The sequence below is a fragment of the Bactrocera tryoni genome, chromosome 2 (assembly GCF_016617805.1).
Source record: "Bactrocera tryoni isolate S06 chromosome 2, CSIRO_BtryS06_freeze2, whole genome shotgun sequence".
NCBI classification, from domain to species: Eukaryota; Metazoa; Arthropoda; class Insecta; order Diptera; family Tephritidae; genus Bactrocera; species Bactrocera tryoni.
In genome coordinates this window covers 83,101,877-83,127,810 of record NC_052500.1, presented here as the reverse complement: position 1 = coordinate 83,127,810, position 25,934 = coordinate 83,101,877, and the positions used below count along the sequence as shown (strand labels likewise).

The 25,934-nt window shown below is 36.1% G+C and overlaps 1 protein-coding gene across 3 annotated transcripts in view; it reads right to left on the bottom strand.

The window, feature by feature from the left end:
• Positions 1–170: 170 nt before the first annotated feature.
• Positions 171–25,934, bottom strand: part of LOC120768658 (thrombospondin type-1 domain-containing protein 4) — a 106,034-nt gene continuing 80,270 nt past the window's right edge. Inside the window, exons 2-7 of one of the 3 annotated variants that reach the window (XM_040095436.1) lie at positions 5,610–5,702; positions 4,576–4,777; positions 4,321–4,502; positions 3,278–4,267; positions 3,051–3,201; positions 171–1,315 (exon numbers count right to left, since the gene is read on the bottom strand). In XM_040095436.1, the coding sequence (XP_039951370.1) occupies positions 1,173–1,315; positions 3,051–3,201; positions 3,278–4,267; positions 4,321–4,502; positions 4,576–4,777; positions 5,610–5,639 (1,698 nt within the window). In that variant the 5' untranslated portion in view covers positions 5,640–5,702 and the 3' untranslated portion in view covers positions 171–1,172. The remainder of the gene's footprint in view (positions 1,316–3,050; positions 3,202–3,277; positions 4,268–4,320; positions 4,503–4,575; positions 4,778–5,609; positions 5,703–25,934) is intronic. The other 2 variants (XM_040095437.1, XM_040095435.1) reach the window with 2 other exon arrangements.

Here is a 25,934-nt window from a genome sequence, read left to right as displayed (position 1 = left end):
CAGTAGAACGCATCAATTGCGCGAAAGCTTCAACGGTAAAGAAACCTTGCCTAGCGACCTATGCAAAGATTATGTAGGTAAGTATAACCAACAATAAAATTTCATTTAATTAGTTTTTCTTACAAAAGAGTGAAATTTATTAATTAGTAAAATATTATTTTTTTTGCACTTCGTTTTTTATGTACTTTTGTTTGTTTGTCAGTTTTATGCTAAATGGTCGCTTAAACTTAAACTGTGATAAAAAATAAAAATAATTTGAGTAAATATGTATATATAAATTAGTTATAACATATTACTGAATTAACTTTTTTTTTATATATAAAATACTAGACAGAAACATAAAACTATTAGAACACATTAGTAAATTATTTTGTTTAGTTTTTACTAAAATAAATAACATGGTTTAAAGAAATTCGAAAATTTTGCACAATGAAGCTCAGGTGAGAAAGGTAATCAAACTCAGTACATATTTCTCAACTAATTATCGAATTATTGCAATTTCGGACGTAATAAATTTCGTTCAATAAGTAAGAAATTCACTCGTTTTGAAATTTGTTGCTCAAAGCTAAAGTAAGTAAAGTAATTCAAATTAAACAAATATCGGAAACCGTTTTTATACAAAAAATACTCTGTCGCAAGTGTCTAAAGATAATCTTAGCACTTGAATGCTTAACCGGCTGCTCAATATTGCAAGTACAACTGTATATGTACGTATGTATATGGAATGTACCTTACAAATAAATACATATACAATATTAATTAAAATCAAAGTTAAAAGAAAAAATGATTTCTAGCTCATTTTTTAATTACTCTCATGCGCATTAATTTACAGAACTCAGCGAACAAATACCAACTAAATAATTATGCCTAACTTCATTATTATAAATACTTAGAAAATGCCTACGTGTATTGCTTAATTTCACAAAAAAGATTAAATTTTAGATAAATAATATTTTTCAAGAATTTGCAGTAATTAGACAAATCGTATCGATTACTTCTGTAGCTTTTTCGTAGGTCAAAAGAGCACAAATCGTTTTTTCGCTATGCAAATAAGAATAATACACTTCTTTTTTCAAATAAAACCGAAAACGAAATAAAAAACAAAAATTATGCTAATTAAATATTGCAGCATATTCTATTGCTAAGTACCCCTCCACGAGTCGAGTGTGTAATTAGGCGGCACCACAGGAGTAACAGCAATTTTGCTTGTAGTAATCGTAATTGCAGAGCTTCGCCTTGACAGCCCACTGGCAGTTGTTGAACTCATCCACACACGAGACCGCCACATCATTTTGCAGCAGCTCTAGATGGGGCTCTGAAATAATAAGCAAAAATATATTATTCATATACATAGATCTATACAAGTACAAGTATATATGTATATAATGAAAAGTGCTAAATTTATTTAAAAGCTATTTTTATGTCGTATTTTTGGCGTCCCAGCATTCTCTCATAAAAGAGTGTACGATTGATTACTTCAACACCGATTACTAACAATTGTTGTTTTCGTAAAAAAAATTCCTTCACAGGAGTTTAGTTGCCGCGAAAAACATGGTGGCACACGCACCCGAGCAAGCAACTCTTTCATGTGGCACCATGCTCATACGAGGAGTCTTTTTGTCGCCCAAAGGTTCACAAAGGCAAGCGGACGTAGAGAAAAGATAAAGGGACAGGACGCTTCTGCGCAATTCGGTCAGCCTTTTTCATTTATAAAAGGTTCAGAAAAGATTATATAATATAAGGATAAAAATTTGGTAAGCAAGTATCAAGTAAGAAGAATAATGAGATATGAAAGCAAACACTAAAAATTTTCCAAACTAACTTGCCGGACTCATGTCGCTCATCTGAACGCCATAAGTGACATCAAAAGAGAATTTGCCAAAAGGGTCCTCATCTGAATGCACTGTAAAGCTTCGCAGAAGATTTTGACCGTATCAATTAATCTTCGCTTTGATTTGCGGGCGGTTAAATTGTGCGAAAAAATAGTTATATACCGGAAATGTGTATGAAATTGAGAAAAGCGTTAGGGTTCTCAAACAAATTTTCTACTTAAAAACGAGCAAAGTATTAAAATAAAAAAAATATTGTATGCGAGAAATTGTATTGTTCAAGCGAATGGTTTGCTGCACGCGCCAGTTTTGGAACTTTGAACTAAATCGCAGCGGTTAAGTAAGCTGTGGTAGGTTTAAAAAGTGGTGGCTTGTTTGTGATATAGTAAAGTAATTATAGCTGTCTTCGATTCGCCTAGCGTTGGAGAGTAGTGACTCGATACAATTTGTTCAAGCAAACTAGTAGCTTTCGCTTTCAACACTGTGTTTTCAAGACCTGTCACACATGCGTAATTGTGTTATGCTTCTTTCTTTATAGAGAAATTCTTCTTTTCTGCATAAGAATCATTTTTTAGTAACCCCTTGATTTCGAAGCTTAGGTTTTCTTTAAAGAAACATACTTTATTCGAAGTATTAAGACGGGGAAATACCTTCAGGTTTATTAGGAAAGGATTGTGCCAAATTTCGGATGGAAAATATGGATCTGACTTCGCTCATTATTGAAATGTTAGGATAATATTACCTACCGATGATATATGGGTTTTCACGTAAATATGGACGTCGCCCCGTCCATCGTTTAAATTTAACACCGGCTCTTATAAAACTCTTTTGTATTATCTCAGGTGAAAAATTAATTTATTAATTTTTAACAAAACCTTTATATGGGAAGTGAGCGGGGTTATAATCCGAATTCAGTCGTTTTACAGAATGAGGTGGGATGCCAAAAAGATATTCACTCAACGAATTTGGTTATTATTACTTATAGGGTTTGAGGGATATGTACATTACACTTATTATAAAGCTAGGCTACGCCCACAATTTTTGATATAATTTTTAATGATATTAAAGTAAATACAATTAAATGGATTTAAGCACTTTTATTTCAATTAATTTAGGTTGCTTACTTAGTAAAGAGTAAAGATTTTGCTTAAACTTAAAAAACTGATACATTTTGTCTGTATTTATTATTTACAAATCTCTCACTTCTGTTATGTATCTTACCATCGCATCTTTGGGTGTTGCAGCTGCGATAGATCGGCTCACGCAGCGAATACCGACACTTCGCCGACTCACGCATTACAGCCTCGCGTTCGTCGTACTCTAAGCATTTGACTGAACGTCGTTGAGTGCCACCATCACACGATTTCGAACACTAAAATGAACACAGAAACGAGAGGAGAGCTCATAAAAGTATACTTTTCGCAAATATAATAATAGTTGATCAATACCTCCGTCCACTCAGAGTAATGCCAACGTGGTCCACAGTATTCCACTTCTTCATGCGAGCAATTCTCGCCTAACTGTGGTTTTAGTTCAGGTTTGCAATCCTCATCCTTAACTATTTCATGATTGTGGATGCAATAAACGGCACGACTGCGTGTCAAATTGAAGCAGTTTCCATTGCATGGTGACCACGGCCCTGCGAACCATTCACCTTTATCGCAATCACGTTCTCGTTCACATGGACGAGTGATTTCTGGCGTGGCACGCGAGTCACAGCGATCCGTATTCGGCTTTGTACGATCACAGAATATCGTGCGATATTCAACACCTGAGCCACAGTCAGCCGAACAGAACTGATTCCAATCGGACATTAGCCAAATACCAGATTTGTCATTCTTGTCGCGCCCACGATGATTAGTACCGTTTGCGCCCGTATGCGCCATACGATAGCGGGCAGCATGTGTGCGTCGTCTATTCTTTGGGCAGTCGCATTGTTTGCGCGGATTCGGCATCTCATCGATGCACGCTGAGTTGTCAACGTGTATCACAATACCGGAAGCAAGTTCTTGCACACAGCTTATATCGCGCTCACGATAACCTTCACCCTGTTGGCAATGGCACTCGCTCCAATCCTCGATGCGCCAATAAGCGGGGCAAGGCTGGGTATTACAGCGCAGCAAATTTTCATTCAGCATTGGTTTTTCCGAATGCATGCAACGGCGTTGCGAATAGTAGCGAACGGGATTCTCGCGTACACAGCGCACAATCGGTGTTTGTATGCCGCCACCGCAAGTTTTGGAACAGGCGCTGAAGCCAACTACTTTCCAGTTGAAGCGACGTCTGCGACCGGAACGTGAATTGCTTGCAAAACTCTCTTCTGGACCGTTTTTCAAGAACCCGTCACTTTCTACTGATAACTCATTCTCCTCGGAGTCTGATGTGATAGGCAGCAGATACTCATACTTGATACCCGGATTCGAAGATTTGCTGTATATCTGTTGCGTACAAAATTAGTCAGCGTAATTACATTAAATAGTATGGTACTCACCATTAACTCCAGCATATCTCTTATGGGCCCCAAGCAAGTAATCCATTCGGTAACACCATCGCCATGCTGTAGTCCATCTATACGATGGTAGTCGAATACCGCTCCCACCGCTTCATAAGCGCCACTATCTGAAGCCACATTATCGCCGTTGAATATATATTTCTGATCGGGTGTTCGCAGCACTAAAAGAGATTAGAACACAATAAAGTTGTCGCATACGCTCAAATCGGAGGTAAAGGTTATATTATATCTTACCTAGTAAATTTATGCTATTCCCCAGCTCAGTTATTGAAATATTTGAAGAACCTGCTGGTATTGTAGCGACATGCACGTAAGCGTCTTCTGGTAAAGGATCGCGAGTAAAGATACCCGTAATTGGTCGGCAAATCAAACCGCCACAGCTAACTGAACCGCTGTTAGCAGAAAGTCCAGTGATGATTCCAGTGGCATGAACGGCCTGAAATAATTAAAAACATATGTAAATACTGTAGAATATATTACAACTGGAGTTTGAAGCTCAGAGTTTCGCTTTAAAGTCCTATTCGGTAGGTAGGTAGAGTGAAGGTCTGACACATACCTAGGCCTTTAGAAGGAAACTAAAACTAAAACCCTCCCTCTACATTATATTCTCTCTGAACCACCATGTGCTCCTGATGAAGTTCGTCAGTACAAAAAAAATTATTTGAGCAATCTACGAGACATTTTCTTGGTATAGAACATGTTCAATAATCTTTTCTACCTTCTGAAATGTAGTACAATGGTTATTGTATGGTGTTCCTAGTCTGCTGATAGGACTACCAAACTGCCTGTAAGCACTCCTACAAAAGTCCATATGCCATTACTTTTGAATTTAGACTTAACATGTGCGACCCATATTCCATTTATGCCATTTCTACCTGCTTTTTCAGCAATTCAGGGGTTCACTGCATACTGGATGTTGTTTATTTGGTCGTATATTATCTAGTAATTAATGATGGGTCTAAAGATGGGTGATGGTGTTGCGAATAGTACGCTCAGTAGGCCGATTATATTGACCAGAGGTTGTTTACAGAACGTGAATTTTCGTAATAAAGGTGAATGATTTCTAAAGGTCGTTTTGGCGTAAGTCTTTCCATGATGAAATGCCAAACAATACTGGACAAAAATAACATGAGAGCTTGACACACCTCACGCGTGATCTTTCAAAAAAGGCTAGCAAAAAAAGTTGAATCACCCGTAATTCTAATAAAACAAAAATTTATAAAATTTTCTTACATAATTTTTCTACTAAAACTAAATAGCTCACTCACCAAGAAAGCCAAAAACAGCTTCTCCAACATTTTCAACCACCCAAAGCAATTTCGCTTCAAAATTATAGGTGCGTCTGTTTCAAATGTAATCTTCTAAAATTTATATTAATTTTATTAAAATAAAAACACGAAGCCAAAATGAATTGTGGATGGATTCGACGGCGATTAGCGGTGGAACCGTTGTATGCAGTTCAACAAAGATATTCAATAAATCTTACTTAGCCATTGTGTAGAGCAAACTATTAGCATATGAAAAGAGTCACGGAACCTGCGCGGCCAAGAAGCGTATCAATTTATGTGTGTATTCAGAAAAATTGATTTAGTTATAATTAAATGACAAGTAGCTTAAAATCTGGTGCGGCAAGAGCATTATCAATGAAATCAACATTTTTCAACAATAAGCCGAGCTTATGTTAAACAAGAGCGCCCATAAATTTTATGCGTACGTTTTAATGGCTCTAACGCCTAGCCAGTTAAGTGGAGTCCTTGAAATCCGAATTAAAACTCGACATAAATCTACACAAATGATGTCTCTATAGTTGCTCATGGCGAGATATGTGTAGCTCACTTTCATTTATTGCCTGCGAAGCTATTATAATTTTATTTATTGCCTTATAATACCTAGTGGAACAATGGGGGTACCTTGTGAGCACACGCATTGTCATCTTAATTAAAAGTGTTAATTTCGGCGCACAGTCATGCATAATTTAGTGATAAATTATAAAATCACATATTTATTCATTCATAATTTAGGCATTTTTATACGCAACGCGGAGCACAAACAAACTGTGAGCATTGGGTTATAGACATTTACATAAGCTGCGTTTAAAGGGGCGTGGATGAGTTTGAAGCTTGAAGCAACAGGAAGTGCTACCAAAATCATTGGTCAAAATAAACGGTACTTATTGATTAAATGGTTTTTCAAATAAGTAAGTATCAAATTTCGACTAGTCTTCTTCAATTTATGCACAAATATGAGACCACTCGTTCATTCTTTATTCCCATAAAATCAGTGAGAACTGGAAAATTCGTTCATACACACACACAATGCGCGATCATTCACGCAATCTTTGAATTTATTACAGTTATCTGCGCTTTATGGGAAATAAATCGCAAATAAAAAATGATGTATGCATATTTTTACAGTTCACAAACATTCATATGTGTTACGGACATTCGATGGGATACATAAGTGTATTTATTCTCCGCATTTGCACTTTGATCCACGCACAACAAATTAATCAGCGCGATCAGACAATGTTTGGCAGCAATTTACATCTTCATAGATACACTTAACAACCCAATAGATATATTGTTGTTGTGATTTATAGACGCACGCAAGGAAATACAAAGAAAGTGATGTTATATGAGCAACACCATAAGCTTGCACACAAGAAACACTCATACATACAGTAACTAATAATAATACAGTTGTAGACCTAACTGTATTCTTTTGCAGACAGAATTTGTAGGTGAGGTTCGCTGATAAGTTAACCAACATGGGTTGGCCGAATTAAGCAAAAATCATATAAATATTCTTACGCGCGAAGTGAGAATTTTAGGCGTGTAAGACAAGAGTAAGGCGAATGAAACAAATTTGAATTGCTTCGGACGTATAGAATTTATTAGGGCTGTACATATGTACATAGTGTAATTTTTTTTAATAAATCGATTTTTTTTCATAATTTGAGAGGTTGTACATTTGAAAGTTATATATGGTCGTTGAGCTATAGCCTTTTATATTGTAGCCGCTCTGTTCAATCAGTTCGATCATTTGTATTTAAACTCGTTTTTCTCAAAACAACGAACTATTTTTTCTGGTTCTGTAAATAACTAGTTTACCACACATTCACGTTCAAAATTAGATCAAAAATCAAGCTAAATTTCAAAAAAATTTAAACACAATTTTTTACTTGTTTTTCTGCCGTAGGTATTGTACCGACAATATCTTCTAGTAAAGAGTTTTCTTAAGATTTCTTCAATAATATGGCCGGAATCACTGCAGCAGTGAAAGACCGTCGCAGATCGTATGTAATTCGAGAAATCTTTAATTTTCTTTTCTAATTAAAAATAATCTTACTGTTTTAGACACAGCCTAAGTTGAAAAGTGTATAGAAAGGCTGACCCGCCTATCAGCTCGCAACCGTGTACACCTGATCTGGGTGCTGAGCATAAAGGCGCAGCCGGCAATGAATTGGCCGAACTGCAGCGTTCAGGATGATGGGACCACACTATAAAGCAGTTGCTCCGCACGGAAGAGAGAGTGGAAAGAGAACGGCAATGACAATGCACCACGTCAAGTTACTAATGGGTGGGTACAACATTTCAAGATTTAAAGATCAACATCACCGAAAAAAATTCCGCCTCCTTCTCGCGTTTTATACAGGGCATGCAGTCTCAGAAAGCACTTGTCCCAAATGGGCATAGTCTTTTACGCAAACTGCCGGACATGGAACAGGAAACTCCAGAACACCTGATTCTTGATTGCCCACCAAGTGCGTTCCAAAGTAAAGAGGACTTTTTGAATCTAGCGCCCTCTAGTGCGTTAGAATCTGCCATCTTTATCGATTGTCCAGTGAGAATTTCATGACATTTCATTGATTGGAAGTGAAGTTATTGCGTTTTAACTGTCAGTATGTTTGTGTTATCGGTGCAAAAATAAGCTTCAAACAAAGAGCCAAGATTACATTTTGTTTTAAAATTGGTAAAACTTTTACCGAAACGTTTCAATTGATGAAACAAGTTTATGGCGATGATTGCCTATCCCGTAACAGAGTGCACGAGTGGTTTCAACGTTTTCAAAGTGGTCGTGAGGACATAAATGACGATCAACATGTGGGCCAATCAAAATCCGTGATCATCGGAAAATGCATCGAAAATGTGTGTGAATTCATCAAAAATCAGCCGAAATCATCACTGCTAACTTTATGGCAACTTCGCTTGGAAGACTAACATCGATATTTATATTACTGAACAAGGTATATTAGGCTTTTCACACTCTTTACAACACCATAATGAAACATCGAAGTCTTCTATAGTAAATACATACATGCGTATATGTATTGTGACGAGCGGTGGCGAGTTACCCATGTCGGTCTGTATATCACCGAACCAGTTCCTCATTTTTTGAGATATCGACCTGAAGTTTTGCACACATCCATGTCCAGAAGCTAATCATTTGTGAGAACCATCGATATCGGGCATTTATAGCGTATAGCTGCTATGCAAACTGAACCATTGAACTCAAATGCTTGTAAGGAATACTTTTTTTTTTTGATAAGACAAAACAAATTCACACCAAACAGTATCGAATTATTTTCCGTTTTTCAATTTTCTCGGATAAACAAAAAAACTCGCTAATTGCCAGGCCACACAAAAATGCTTTGTTTACATAGTTTATACTTCACCAGCATTTGAATATTCCCCAGTGGTTAATTATCCATGTCCAAATAAGCCAAACACTCGCGTGCATGCCAGCACACACCTGCGCTTCTAAAGTAAAACAACAACAAACTAACTAATGTGGCGTGTTTTTTCGAACAGCTTTTAGTGCTACTCAAACACATTACGAAAACGCAACTGCAGCGACCGTTTAGCGACGCGTGTGTGACACCACCTCCGGCCGGCCGCGCGCTAGCTGCGTTCATCGGTCCCTGGCTCCGCATAACTATCTATCAACGGCCACTTAAGCACTCAAACCTGCATCGCTGCCGCTGTTGGTCTTGTTATTTTTGTTGTTGTAGCTTTGGATAATTTGTCTGAAATTTTTATTATTACTGTAACTTGTTGTTTTTGTTGTTGTTGCACTCATAACATGGTAGTTTATTGTAATATTATTATTATTGCTGCCGCCGCCTTCTTGTTGTTGTGGCGCTCGTTGGTGGTGCACAGGTATTTATTTTTCGTTTGACCGGTGTGCCACCGCTAACACCGCCAGCATTGCCGCCACTGTCGGCGGTTGCATTTTTGACGTCAACACAATTTGGCCTTTAGTCAGTTTATGTTTACTTGTGAATTTGCAACAGATTACCGCTGCATCTACAAGTAATCGGTGCATGACAAGATATTTACATTTGCATATTCCGACACACACACACATATATAATATATGTATATGTACTCACATATATTTGTATGCATGCGTTTAGTTTATTATTTTTTCTCCCATTTCGGCATTTTTCGGCTTGACGAGAGACTTCAATGTTATTGTTATTGCTGCTGCGCGCAGCAGCCTCGTGTTGCGGCTCATTGAATGCGTCGGTATCGGTTTATTGGCCAATTTGCAATACGACATTTAAATATTTTTACGGCTTCATGTAAAATAAATGCGTACACTTTTTCATATTGATCGGGCGTTTGAACTTAATGGCATGGAATAATCCTTCTATAATACAAACTTTTGTTGAAAGATACTTTTTTGTTGCTGGTGCTGCTTGACGATTTGTCAAAGGTTGTATTGGAACAATTTCCCTGGGAGTAACAAAAACTGTACGCTGCCAAGGTGTATAGGTCAAGGTCTTTACTACCAAGTTCCCATAAAGTCAAAAGGTCTTTTGAATATGCTCTCATGAGTGTTAGCATATCAATCCTTACCCTTCCAAGCAAAAATATTTTCCATAACATTACATTCCAAAGAAATTCCAAGTTTAAGTACAAATTTTATAAAATTCGGGATCCGAAAATTTCTGAGCTTAGTTCCCGTGCATTCACTGCATTATTCTACACCACAGTTTTCTGATTTCAAACACAAATCCTTTGAGATTTCAAACTATTTACTATTTGATAGATAGGGGAATTGATGCCTAGCACTGAGACCCATGATCTATTGTGCCCTACCCTATATCACATATGGTCACAAAGGTGCAGCATCCTAAACAATTCCAGGAGCCTGCTGGGCAGGACTGAAATATTTACTAAGCAATTTGGTGCTATTAATTCAGTCATACAAAACACTAACAAAATCTATAACTATAACAAATCGTTTTTCCATCTGATCAAATATGACTCGGACAAAATGCATAGTAGGAATGTTTTGGGAGAACTCAAGTACTTGAGTGACACAAAGCTCTCATTAAAGCTCGTGATGTCATTAAAAAACATGACTCATGCTAGTCGTAAATCCATCTCTGTGAATGACGAAAACATCGAAGAAATTAAAGAAACAGTGCTTTAAAATCGTCCTGTTGGACTCAGAGAATTTGCTAAAGATATCAAAATCTCTTTTCGACGGACTCAACACATTTTGGTTAGTGTTTTGGATATGAAGCTTTTCTTTCGCAAAACCGACGTAGATTAGAGTTCGAAGGAAAGATGGTCGGCAACGTACATTCATCGCTGGTTACAAGACATGGGTATAGAAATATGACCACACAACTGTCCAACAATATAACGGATGACGCTCCAAAAATAAGTCAAACCCGAATAAAATCATGTAAAGTCAGTAAGGAATGTTACTTGGTAGTTTTTGGGAGTTTACAGGGAAGAATTCGTCTTAAACGAACGGACTTTCACCGTTCACATTCTAGCATAATTGTGACAGACTTTTGAGCCAAACGCAAAACAAGAGTCATCGCTCACCCACCAGATTCACCATATTTAGGTTCTTTCCACTTTTTTGATTTCGAAATTGTGCGGCATGAGCCGATTGAATCCTGACCGAGGCTTATAACAAATGAATGAAATGCTATTATCGGGTTAAGAGCCTATTTCAAAATCAAGAGTAAAGATTTATATTGAAATATTTAAGTAAAGTTTTTTCTTTCAGTTTTTCTGTGCAGATCAGACCCGATATTTATAACATATGGACTTTTATATCTGTTTTAATGTATGGTATGATATGTCATGAATAGCCTAAGAAGCAGGGAGACAGGAGATGTAGAGGCTACCGAACTGGCTGCATATACTACAGGTATATACTAGGTTCTACACCACAAAGGAATTCCGGGAAACAAAACAGCTGATGAGATTGCCAAAATTGCCATCTAACTGTCTACCGAACACAATGAAATTTCCGAAAAGGGCTGACAGACGGTTTAGGGTAAGATGAAATTCTTTAAGGAAGTACAAGGTTGCTAAGATGACACGAATTTCTTATCCGGCCAAGGACTGTCAACTTAGCAGAATTCTGCCGCTACAAAACCAACCATACATTCAGAACTTACTGGGAAGTAAGCGTGAGAGAGACGCAGGCACTCCTCCTCTACTTCAGTCCAGCCTTAGCTAGAATTCTATGTAGATATCTTTGAGCTGAAGTATCAAAACTAGATATCAAATCGCTTTTACAGTTCGCAAAGGTCATTAATGTCATGTACGACAAATACTTCAGCGCAAATGAAACTAAACCTGCATCTGGCATAACTAAGGACCAGTATACATATGAATAACGGAACATCCATCTATTATTACCTAACCTATGCATGATATATTTACATTTGACATTTGTGGCCGAGGTCTCAACTTTTCCACTTTCATGCTGTTCATGGCATTTCAACAACTCTTAAGATTTCTAAACATCAACAATGCGCCACAGCAACTGTCTTAATATTATGCATCATCTGCCACATTTCGGTCATAACGTTTTCAATTTTGTTGGCCATAATCGAATGTGACACTTTAAGAGCGAGGCGACTATGGCTGTGTCTTTTATGTTTATTTACAATAATTTTTGTGATTTTATTTCAATCTGTTTTCTCGGCGCCGTAAATGTTAATCTACATACATAAAAGCGGTGAGTCCACAACTCCATTTCGGATTTTATGATTATTGAAACTAACTATTTGCATAATTTCGTTGTTAAGACGTGCTTCAAGAGACCTTTATTTCTAGTAAGGCACGTAAATGTGTTCCATTTTCTAATAGTTTTCGACTAAAAACAAAACAGCTCGTAAAGCATCGTCCATTGTTTTTTGTTTTTTTTTTTTGTTTTGAACATACCGTACTAATGCATGTGTGTTGAGCATGGAACTGGTGTCTGCATTTTAAGGTGGTCGTTGCGCTCTTGTTGATTAGCTGTGAACAGTTGTTCGCGCAATTTTATAGCTTAGCGCCTTCGGCAAAATAACTACAAATTGATTTCTTATTAAATTGGTTCGAACATTTTTATTAGCATTTTAGCATGGATTTATAACATAATTAGGGGTTTCGCGAATATACTTGGCGAAAAGACATGGCAAATTTTTACGACCTTGTTGACTTATGGGTTCGCTGTTTTTACGCGATCTAAATATTTGTGATATTGCGTAAAAGGCAAAGTATGCTCGCAGTCCCTCAACTTTATAAAAATGCTAATGTAAAAACATAAACTTGTTTTCTACGCAAAATTAATTTGAAAACATCGAAGGAGTAGCCTGAAGGAGCCAGACTTAGTGTCACTACCACCTTTTTCTAATTGTTCTATCAATTCGTACTAACTAGAACCGTCAAGATACATCTAGTGCGAAACATAACAAGCCAGCGATGTTCAGCAATGTAAAAAAGCTAAAGCTTCCGCCCTTCGACAAGATGGCACCTCCCTAACTAGAAGATATTATCCTCACAGTGACCTATGATCAACAACCAAACAATTACAACAAGGTGGCGTTAAGAAAAGGAGTCGTATTTTACCCAAAATTTTGGTCGTTTTTGGCCTGTCAAAATTCGATAATTCCACATCAAATAACTCGTGGATCATTATATGGAGAACTTAATACTGAACTTGCAGGAAAAATTTGAGAGTGATTGGATTAAATGTCTCCAAATAATCACTCAAACTGACGACTACCTTTTAGAAGCTGACACTCAAAAAATATGCGAATTATTAATTTAAAATTTTAGTATTTTATTTTTAAAGATAGAGATTATCGATATGTGCAAACAAAAGATTATTTATTACATATTAGGTGTGCCCTTCAATTCTCCCAAAACCTACAAATCTAACAAACTTTGACGAAGTAAATCCTTCACGCCTTTGGTAAATTTCAGTTTTGAGAACACTTTGGTTTAATTTATATCTTAGGTTAGTTTAGGCCTAGGGATGATCCGAAATTGATTAATCTCCCTTAGACAGGTATTTGTTCTACCCAAAAACTCCTAAAACTGGATCACCATATCCTGAGAGATCGACAACGTTTTGAGCATAGGTTCGCCAAAGGAGTATTTGTTCTTTGATCACCAGATCCCGATAGAACGACGAAGCGTTTTGTGCTTACTAGAATTTTATTAACGCGGTTAAATTCAAACTCAGTAACTTTGAGTTCGCCAAAGGATTTTCTACCGAGATATTTCAATCTCAGTCTGAGAAAAGCCGGCTTTCGGCGATTCCGCTGTAACCGGGCACCCATCCCAGTCTAATATAATTATTTTGAAAACACAGTCAGGAAGCTCAAAGCCAGTATGTATATTACAGTGGTAGTTCAGAATTCTCCTGATCCTACTATCCTTTATAATGTCTTAACGTCGATTCATCCGTGAAAAGCTCACTGCACTCTTCTCTGGCGGCTTCGCCCCCCCACAAAGCTCACGCAGGTGTGTGGGCTGAGAACGGCGATGCAGTGATCTAGATTATTAGGAATGCAATTGGAGGTGTGGCCCCCGGCCTGGGATCCCTCATATACCCAGTCTCCTTAAGTCGAATAGCAGCCTTCGTCACCAAGCACCTACCAGCTACATATGTCTATAAGTGGAACGTGAAGTGTACCAGTGTGTAGGTCTGTTCAGTACATACGCTGCAGCTGCATAGCTAGTGTTGGTTTTCCGATCTCCCACCACCAGATAACGATCCCATAAAGCATTATTGGCCCAACTAAGGTTTCATAGAGCCTGATCACCACTTTTGGAGAGAGGCTACACCTCTTCTCAGTTCCTCCTCTAAAAAAGTATAAGGCGACCGATGCATCACTCTCCTCGAAGTTTGATTACCAAGAGAGGTTTCCATCAAGAATACATATGTCCAAGTGCTTCACCCTACACACCGGTTGAACAATAGAGCCTCCCAACGAGGGGAAAGTATTATCTACTTTAAAGAAAGCGAAATTGACTAAAAGACAGTATATTAATCGAATAATGGCGCCGTTAGGGTAAAACCATTTTTTTCTAGATTAAATACTAAAACAAAAATAGAAACCTTCAATGTATCTAACGGTAATATTGGGTTAAAAAGTTTTACCAACTCCCTCAAAGCTGATGATCTTTTCGTAAGAGAGACATTGGCTTATTTGCATCAAAATATGCTTAGGTCACTTTATCTAGACCGCTTTGACTACATTTCATGTTTTCTGTTAATACATTGTAAACATGAAAGCACTTTCGCAGCACCCACAATGCCCTGCGCTGTCAGCACACAGCTTCCCCAGTACCAAATGGATGACATCTCTCTGACAATTATCATCGCTGCTAACAACATCAATGACAAGCAAACAACTTTACAACCCAATAACTGTCAGCCTGTGTGGCGACGCATTCATTGTAATCACGTAACTCCGGCTCTATGTATGTTTCTATGCTGTTGATGGTGATAAATTTCAAACTTAGGCATGCAATGGAATTGAGCAGCAAGCAAGCCGCACACAAGTTGCATAGTAGAAGAAAATAAAAAATAGTTATGAGCTATGTAAGTCAGTAAATAGCCAATGCTTGGATAAATATATGAAACATAACCGCAAAAGTAACACTTCTATGTGTCAATTTTGACATTGAAAATGACAGTTGCGTATTTTTTATTTACCGTCTGCCGGACAAGTGACAACCACAGCGTTAACATAAGTGCGCATGCACATCAACCGTATCACATTGGCAGGCGTCGCGCCAGATTGGCAGCTGTAAAGGCAGATAGCCCCACAACATAGGCATGTCTGGTTAGTAGTAGCCGTCCGTGGGCATAGAAATTATTGCCGTGCGCCAATTGTGGGAGCTGTCATGTAAATGTCAAAAGGGCCGCGGAAGCAACAAGCGAAGGCATATCTTGATTTCACGCGCATGCAACGGCACTAATGGATATCGTGGGCTGGCTAACTAACGTGGGTGGCACAAGCGCCAACTGGCGCTATGTAGATGACGATTTTGTAAATATTTGCATGCAATAAAAGCGCACAATAATTGATGTGCTGAAATGCGTGAATATACTGCCAAGAAATAAATATTCGATTTCGCGCAGAGGGAAGTGAAATGATTGAATAAACTTTGCATGGACTATTGACATATCGTTAAAGCCAAGTTGCAGTCAGACATGACGAAATGTTATATTTTTCTTAATAAATTTGCAGAGATACATGCATATAGAGCTGGAATATAAATTTATACATATTGAAAATTCTAACGCGAGTCCAGGAAATCAAATAAATCAATTCTAAAATTTTTTTCAAGTATTTGTAAACATTTGTGATCTAAACTGTACAGTAAAGGAAACATATTTTGAGAAAGAAACGATTATAAAAATGGTTATCCTAAACCAGACCAAAAGCGCAGTGACATATTCATTGTTTTCAGTGTGAAAAGGTGCAAATTTCGCTGATTATCGTATACCCTTAAAAGGGTTATGCGTCTGAGATTTGGCACAGGTCTTTTCCTCCTCAGAAGTTCCTTATCTATTGAAACCAATAATATTAGACCATTATAGCATATAATTATTCAAACATGAATCAAGGAATCAAGTTGTTGTAAGGAAAACTCTTCTATTTGTCGAAATATATACTCGAAATTTGACATGAATTTTTTTCCAAAGTAACAATACAATCTCCAATGAAATTCATTCAGATCGGACAGCTATAGCATATAGCTGTCATACAAACTGACTATATAAAATCAAGTTCTTGTAAGGAATATTTTGTATTTGTGAAGGGTATTTCTATTACTTTACATCAACAAAATGTAGTGTATTTAAATATATACTGTGTAAATATATACTGTATATGTATATGTACATACAAAATTCTCCACAAGTAGGAGCAACTATTGACCTTGAATTAATTCGTAAACGAAAATTAAAACAAAAATCGAACTGATAGGCGCAAGAATCGGCGTTAACAATTTAAATTTATTTGCTTTTAATTAGCTGTTTATAAAGCCTATTAAAGCTACTTAATAATGGCATACAATTTGTGTGGCGGTGTGTGATAATCTGTGAATGAACAGTGAGTTGCCACAATTTGGCGCTTTTTTGTTTGCTTCACGAACACTTCATTCTGCTTAGTAATGCTTGTAACACACCCTAATAAACACACACACATACATACGTACATATGCAGAGTAATGTGAGTAATATTGGTCATTTGTTCGGAAAATCGGCAATAAAAAGTCCATCAATTACAGTTAAAGTGCGATAAACACTTTAAGCTTTTAAACTGCGAGCCCTAGCTGCTAAACATTTGTATACAACAACACATAATTATGTATGTGGGAGCAGTTGTACATATTTAAAAGTGTTTTTGACAGGTGCAGGTCATGATTTCGGCTACTCGTATCAATTGTACCTTCGATTCTGCCACCTTCCTCATATTACTCACGTGCTCTTAGCTGCATGGGCGCACACAGTTGCAACTTTTGCCTTTTGTTTGCCTATAAATTTTATTTTTATACTTCGATTGCAGTTGAAAGTCATTAGCAGGTTTATTTGTGTGTTCAAACTGTTTATTTGCACTTCTGAAGTGTGAGCATAAAACTGCTGAGAGATTTGTTTACTCAGGCATTAAGTTAACGGCCTCCTTGCGGTTTTATTTGCTTTCATTGGAATTGTAAAAGAGAGTGTTTATAAGCATGTTTACTATGAAAATGTAAAATAAACTTTATATCGTGGATATTATTTGCAATATGAAGTTAATTTAAAAAAAGAAAAAGAAGCTACCGCTGTGGATGAATATGGAAGGAAAATCGTAATCAGAACACCTCAAATCCCCCACAGATCCCTTAGCGCAACATTCGGAATTTTCTTCTTTACAGATAAAACAGAAAATTCCAAAGACTTAAAAAGTTACATGAGGTTACGGGCAAAAAATCTATTTTTTTATTCTCTTATTAATCTACAACAACACCTCTGGGATAATACCCTAAATTTCAAAGTTCCGAGTAATAGTTTCGAGGTACGGCCTTTAGAACTTGTTCGCTCGAGTCTAGCGAGACTAAGTGCGTTTTTTTCCAAAAATTTCACAATTTCTTTGTAAATAGAACAAAATTGTTGAAAAAGGGCTGTTTTTACCGAAGGAAACCCATGTACCCCCTTAAGAAATTAACTTAGAATGTCATATACATATACCTTTGGGATTTAATATCTTTATAAAAAAAATATATGCTGGACTCTCATATGAAGTTCTTTCCAAATTTGAATAACGCTTACATCAGGACAGTTTCTTTAAAGAGGAAGCGCTATCAAAGTACATAAATGGAGCGCAGGAATACTAGACTTAAAAGAAAAATTACAGAAACCAAATATTCATGAAATATTTTTCCTATATTGAGCAATAATTTCAGTAAATATAGATGATTTTTCTACTTTTTAGGAAAATATCAATACATATATATATATCAATACATACAATAAAGCCTGATCAGCAAATTTCTATTCATTTACATATGTATTATTCTTTAGTGGTCCTAGTAAACTCAAAACTTGATATGATTTTTCATGCTACAAAAAAAATTAAAATTTTTTTACCAATGTTATCTAAAAATGCATTTATCTATATATATAAAAATAAGTGGCAATTTAATGGTACGCTATAGCTCAAGAACCACTGAACGAATCACCTCCAAATTTTTAGGGTACCTTCGGGCCTATGAGTAGATGGTTTCTGTGAAGTTTGCATTGCATTGGACGAGTGGTTTCCAAGATATATGGTCTGTTCTGAAATGCACCATGTTGCGCAAACTGCTTTTGCCCGACCAGCAGCACTGCAAAATGTAAGTATTAGAAAAAAGTCGCCGCTCAGCTAGCTAGCAAGAATGATGCATAACGAGGCATCTCGACAGGATAGAATATATAGAATACGAACTGTCAAATCTATAACTATTGCCATTGCCAAATCTGTATGTGGGCATTTGCTATCATGATATAATCATTTGCGCAAAGGCGTAGGGTAGGTAGGTTCGAGCTGATGTAGCCCATGCTTTGAGCTCTTGAAAAATTTATTTTATCATTTGCGAAATGCCGTCGGGTAGGTAGCTGATGTAGCGCACGTTTTGAGCTTTTGAGCTGTTGAACTCTTTAAATCTTTTATTTGGAAAATAAAAAAGGATAAAGATCCTTTTGTTTACAAATGTATTTTTGAGAAAAATAAGAATTCATATATTTGGGCTAATAATTGTGGCAACACAACAAAAATCGAATGAAATGACTTAAGAAATTTTTTTTTTGAAATAAAACAAATATTTTGAAATTTCACATTAAAATAGAAATGCTAGAAGTTTCCATTATAGTGTTGCATGGGTGTAGCAACGCACACCGGGCCCCGCTAGTAATTTATATAAGGAAAAATATGCAACAGCTCGCCTCAGTGCCTGAGAGAACAAAATGTACTATATGTTGTACACTGAGACTACTAAGTGCGAGTAAAAATAAAAATATATACTTTTATACAAAACAGCGTGTGCATTTTTAACGGACGATAATGAACTTCAGCTTGGCATACGAAACTCTTCCATGAATTCGTGTTTGCAGAAACTTTTATGGTTTTTTGTTTTCCATTTCGCACTTCCAATTTTTATGTACGTGATGCAATGCTCCTAATTATTTTCTAAATTTTATTACCCTTCAACTACAATTTTGATTATTTTACTTGTACATATATACGTAAACATATAAGTATTTGTAAGTAATATTGGTGTTATCACCCATTTTTGTTTTGACACTTTTTAAGTGTTGCGATTTTTTTGATTCAGCTTTCCATTCATCCATATGTGCGTATGTTTGTGTGTCTGTTATAACATATTTTTAAACTTTAGTCATAGCTTATTTGGTATTCAGTTTGCTTGCAAAACATCTGTCATCTGTACTAATCGAATCATCGCTCATGAAAACATATTTATGTTCTCTCTTTAATTTTGATTCGTGCTCGTTTTATGCAATTTTTTTCTGAGAACCTATGTGAGTACTGTTCTGCATTTCATTTAATATAATACTACATATAGTTTGTAATCGAACTCTACTGTAGAAGATAACCTTATGCAATACAAAGCCTAAAATCTATTAAGTTCAATAGAATATTGCAGAAGTTACAAAAATCGCGAAAAGGAAATGTTTAGCGGATTTCAGAACCACTTTTATTTGAAGCCTCTGAAAATTGCTTATATTTCATCGCATTAAAGAAGACTTCCAAGCCAAACTCTACCAGTTTTGTCTAGCGTTGTAAAATCAATCGTTCGACCAGGCTGGAGTAGCTGATAGCGGATGATGCCTTTCCAATCCCACCAAACACCCAGCATAATCTTTCGAGGCATCAATTCTGGCTTGTGAACCATTTGTTGAGCTTCACCACGCTTAACTACAATCTTTTTCGCGCATTATTGTCGTATTTGTTCCGCCTTTCGTCTCCTGTTACCATTCGCTTCAGAAATGGTTTGATTTCATTTCGTTTCAACAAAGAATCGCAGATGTTAATTCGGTCTATAAATTTTTCACAGACAATTCATATGGTGCCCAAACATCGAGCTTCTTTTTTTAGCCAGCCTTTTTTAAATGGTTCGAAATCATTTGTTCATGAATGATACGTTCGTTAACGAGGCCATGGCTGCTTATGTGACGGTCCTGGTCAATTTTTTCCTTAAATTCATCGACTTTTCCGCTATAGGTCGACCAGAGCCAGGTGCATCTTCCACATAGAAGTTTTCAGAAGGGAAACGAGCGATCCATTGTTGGGATACATTTTTGACTTGATAATAAAAAAAATAGAAAAATTAAAGGCAAACCACCTTCCATTTGCCAATAAAGCTCATACTTAGAAAGACTTTCGTAGAGATATTTAATAACCTATTTTTCAGAGAATTAAGCAAAAAAGGTATTAATTTTTGTGACGAACCTTACTAAGCTAAACTATACACGTTTCTCAGTTTTTGAGATATAGATCTGAAAATTCCTTTTATATCCAAGCAGCTTCTTATCTGTCGTAACCGGCGATATCTGACCACTATAAAATATAACCGAACTTGTACATAAAACTTTTTTATTTGACACTGTATCCTCACGAAATTTGGCAAGAATTATTTTCCAAGACAATTCATTAACGTTCGAATATATTGTTCAGATGGGAATATTATAGAATCTAACAGACATACAAGCGAATCGATCAAAATCCAGACCTTCTATAGAAACCTTTTTTATTTGATAAAATATCGTTACAAAATGTGACGTAGACTATTTTCTCAGATACCAACGATACAATCTCCGAATAAACTCTTCAAATCGGATCACAGGAGCATATAGCTGCCATACAAAACAAACGATCAAAATCATATTCCTGTATGTAAAGTTGTTTTATTTGACAAGATATTCTTACAAAATTGTACATGGACTATTTTTGAAGGTATCTACACAAGCTCCGAAAAAATATTAAGATCGTATCGTATATTTGTCATACAAATGAATCAATCGAAATCAAGTTCTTGTATGGAAAACTTTTTAATTTGACAACATGTCTCCATGAAATTTGGTAGAAATTGTTGTCCAGGGCAACGTTACAATACCCGAACAAATTATTCCGATCATCCCACTATAATATATAGTTGCGATACAAGCTGATCGGTCAAAATCGAGACCTTGTATTGGAAAAATTTTTATTTACCAAGTTATCGCCACGGAATTTGACGTAAATGTATTATTATTCAAGGCATTGCAATAAACGCGGATTTAAGATTTTTCTTTAAAATCAATAAATTTTTATTCTTTCTGTATAAGCAATCTTTAGGGTGACTACAGACTTTGCTTTTTCCATTTAATCTACTCATACATATTTATACATTTCTACGATATTCAAGCAACTAATGAAAATATACCCACCTTTGCCTTCATAACTTTGCAAATTTATGTTTCATTCATTGCAATTATCATATTTGAAAACATATGCAAAAAGATTATTTATGTTTTAATGTTATCCAACAAATCATTACAGTCTAATATCCACATTAATATTAATTGCCAGTGTTATTGCTCATAACATTTTATGGACCTTTGAGCTCTTTGAAATTGCAACAATTTGAATTGAAATACATTTTGAAATATTTACGCTGGAGTATATTTTAATAAACACGCATTCATGTGAGAATACATTTCCATAACATTGATCGGTATAACGCGCACAACATAGGTGGGTAGCTTTCTTTGTATATCTTGGATATTTAACTAAAAGTCAGAAGACAAACGAAAATTGCTATATTAAATTAAACGGTTAGTAAACTATGTGGCCAACGGCTTTGCTTATAGTAGTATATACTATATGGTTGTACATCGGTTGATATATTAAAGCTTTTTCGTTGTAGATGAAACAATTTCATTATAATTCTAATTGGTGGTTTATGGGTTGGTTTACAATGCGCAGTCAATTCAGATTTGCATATTTAATTAATTTATTATTCCCATGCGCAATAAGAATACGAAACATTTAATTAGTAAAACTATTTTATTTAATTACAACCATTTTATGTGAAATTAGCGACATGTATGAGTCTCCTTAACCACAAAGAGTTTGTGCGGGTGTCATCACTAATTATAATATCTTCGGTATTCAGCATTCTATGCTTGAAAGGTGCTGACAATGTGCACTCTCAACTAGAACGGATTCCTTTGTTGTCAGCAGCTTATCTGAGATCATCGAGATTCAAAGATTTAAACTGAGCAAAACTGACTCATCCGTTGACTCATCGCGAATGATGCAACAAATCAAAAAACTATTTGGTGAACATATTTTTGCGAACTCAATTACAAATTTCGAATTGAAATCAGTGATAAAGAGGATGTTTAGACTACAGTTTAGCTCTAACGCTCTTAGCGAAAAATTGAGTTTGTTATACGACTGGAAGCTGGAGGGATCTGTCGTTATTTACCTTATGGCGACTATTGACAAAATATAATATATTTTTCGTTACTTTTTCTATTATCAAAGTATAAAGTAAAGCTCTAACTAAAACTCGACATTTCATCACTCAATTAGAATGTATCTATTAGTATGATTTCGATCGCTATCTATAATCAACCATAAATTTATGCCACATTGCTGACAAGCCGACAGATAGGTTCCCAACACAGGCAAGTCGCCACGCAGCGCCGCCATCAGTCGTTTGTCTACAAACTTTTTGCAACCACATACATACATACTTCCACTCATCAGACACCGCCACTTGAGGCGCTGCACACACCAAACAAGGCGGTAGGCAGTGCGCAGCCGGCTTCAACAGCTTTACCATTTTCGCAATGCCTACAAATTGGGTTAATTACTCGCTTCGTTTGAAAGGGTGCTCCAGCCACATTTGCATTTTCAGCAGCGGCGTTTATAAACTCAACTTTTGCTGCAATTAATTCTAGCATCTCAAATGATTTAAGCGCCAATTTTGGTTGTGACATTTGCGTAAAATGTAATGGTTTTGATTACAATGCACTTGCCATGGCCAATCGGGGCCATATCGAATTGCTATTAGGCGCTAATGTGGTGGCAAGCGCCGCAAACATCGATCTGTCAACCGCTAAACCACACACATGTTCACATCTACATCTTCTTCATTTGTCATGCAGCAGTCTTCATTCGTCATTTTAATGCCAACATTTATGGTTAAGCGCAAAGCTATCAATTTACGAGCCAATTTTAGCGTGGCGCTTTGTGGAACTCGTCGGCTTATTGGGCGGCTTAAATACTAGCACAATTATTATAATAAATACTATTACCATAATTTTGCCGTTTTGAAAGAGTTGCATATTATTTGACGTCATTTATGAGCTGGCGCCGTCGCAAATAATGTGCTAATTACTGAGTAAAGCTTACACATGTAGCTTACACATGGTGGAAATATACCCACAGTAGAAGCATTTTTAATGTGTTTAATAATACGAAAGTGTTGTTGACTCATTATTTCTCCATATTTATAACTTTGAGTCAAATATTTCTAGAACAAAGTAATAACTTCGGCATATACCAAGCAAAGGGAGGGATGGAGGCATATGTAGAAGTTCACGCAAGTGAGGAAAGTTCTCTGATTGCCATTCACTTGGGAATCATCAGATCTTTTACATATGGCTCCAGCACAGCGCACGACTTTCGGTCTTAGATACAAATATACCTCTGTGATACAAAAGTCCCGATTTTGACGACTTGTAGCCATTTGCTAAAGAAATGGTGACAAATTTTATCGGTGTGTTCAGTAAGGTCTACCATTACATCCGTTGTGTACAGCGCTTGGAAATTGTCCATGAATATTAAAGTTTTCCGAAAGACACGGAAATCTGAAAAATCATCTTCTCAGATAAGACCTATATGTAGCTTAATAACTTTCTCAACAAACGAAATTGTCGCTATTGGTGTGAGTCAAATCCTCGAGTGGTTCAAGAAACGAAATCAAATCCCCAAAAGTTTACCATTTGTTGCGGAATATGGTATGGTGACACTATCAGGGCTTATTTATTAGGAAGTGAGCCATAATGAGTCGTTAACCATCATTTTTCCCGGATTTATATGAAATCGTCACGGACGATCTCTATTTCCAGCAAAACAATTTTCGATCAAAGTTGGGCAACTTCTCAATTTCGAGAAATTGCTGAGTCAAATATCATCTCTAGATTATTTTTCTGCGGGTACGTTAAATCAAAGGATTACGTCAATCAATCGAAGAGCTCAAAGACAACATTCAGCGCACTATTTGCCGCAATTCCAGTCGATATGCGGGTCATCGAGAATTGGCGTAAACGGGTGGATAGTTATATGAAAAAAGAACATAAAAAAAAGCAAAAGAAACCTTTTTAACCAAATGTTAGCGCCTTATGTTATTTTAACGTGACGCCGTTTTCGTTGGGAGACCATGTAGTTTCGGAGATATGAGCGATAAAGTGTTTTTTCTGACTGGCAATCGGTTATAACCACTTCATAGAATGGTTTCAAGTTCGTTGTCATAATAAATTTTTAGAATAGCTCCAGCTTTAACTGAAGATTTTTTAAATCAAGAGATGCAGATACTCCAGACTTATTTAAGTAGTCCAGGTTAGAACTGTATTCTAATAAGCTGACATAAGCTTTCTGGATTGATCTCATGAATGAAAACGATATTTAATGTGTTAAGGGTGCTATATATCGCCACCTAAAAAGCAAAATAACGTCAGTTTTCATAAGTTTACAGGCAAAGGAAAAACAATACAATAGAAACCACTCATATTGAAACAAAATTTAAGTTTTGGTTTTAAATTGGTTATATACTAGTTATATATAGGTTATATATTAGTTATGTACTGGTTATATTTGACAGTGTTAGCTGTAACATTATGTAGTGAATCGTAAGCAATAAAAAACTTAATTTAGATTTTTTTGATGTTACGTTGTTTTTGTATTATAGGTGACGGTAAGCAATATTATTTAATATTTGACAAGAATGCTTTTTTCGTTTGAATGCTAAGATATATTTATGAATATATGAGTTTAGAGCTAAACAAGGATATTTCCACAGCACACGCCTCCTCCAATCGCAAAATTATAGTATATTTAGTACACTTCTTTTAAAGCGGAAATATTAAGCTAACACTTACTAGTTCAACGCACACCAAAAATAGCGAAGTTCAGCGCGACTACAGCAAACTCAATAATTAACTATAATTTAAACTGAATATACATTTTAGTCATTATTTCATTTCTCTCTACACTATCTCATAAGTAGTGGAGCAGTGAGCGTTGTTTAACACCTCGGCATTATTAACACCTCCTACGAATAGACATGGGCATATGCCATCAATTAAACCGAAAGCTTACTGAAAAGAAATTCAACAAGCAGAGTTAAGCTGGTTTTAATAAGCTTATTTGGCTTATTTATTAGTTAAAATTTTGGAGAAGATAACTTAAAAGTGAGACCAGATAAAAAGCATATGCAAATCAAGCTTAAAGCTAGGAAAAAATTCAATATGAAAACTTAATTTTTAGTTATAAAAAAGGGTACATTTTTCAATAGACTACACTTAGACTTTGTCTAGCTGTGAATATGAAATATAATGCATTTTACTTTGCGTCATAAGTCGTGCAGCAGATTTGGATGAATGAAAAATTAAATGGGCATAAAAATGCTAATTTCTCAGCCTGCTGGTATGTAAATATATAGACATATATAAGTATATATTCATAAATATTCAGAGCTTTTCTTTTCATTCACACTCAACTCATTTTATTACATATTTATATA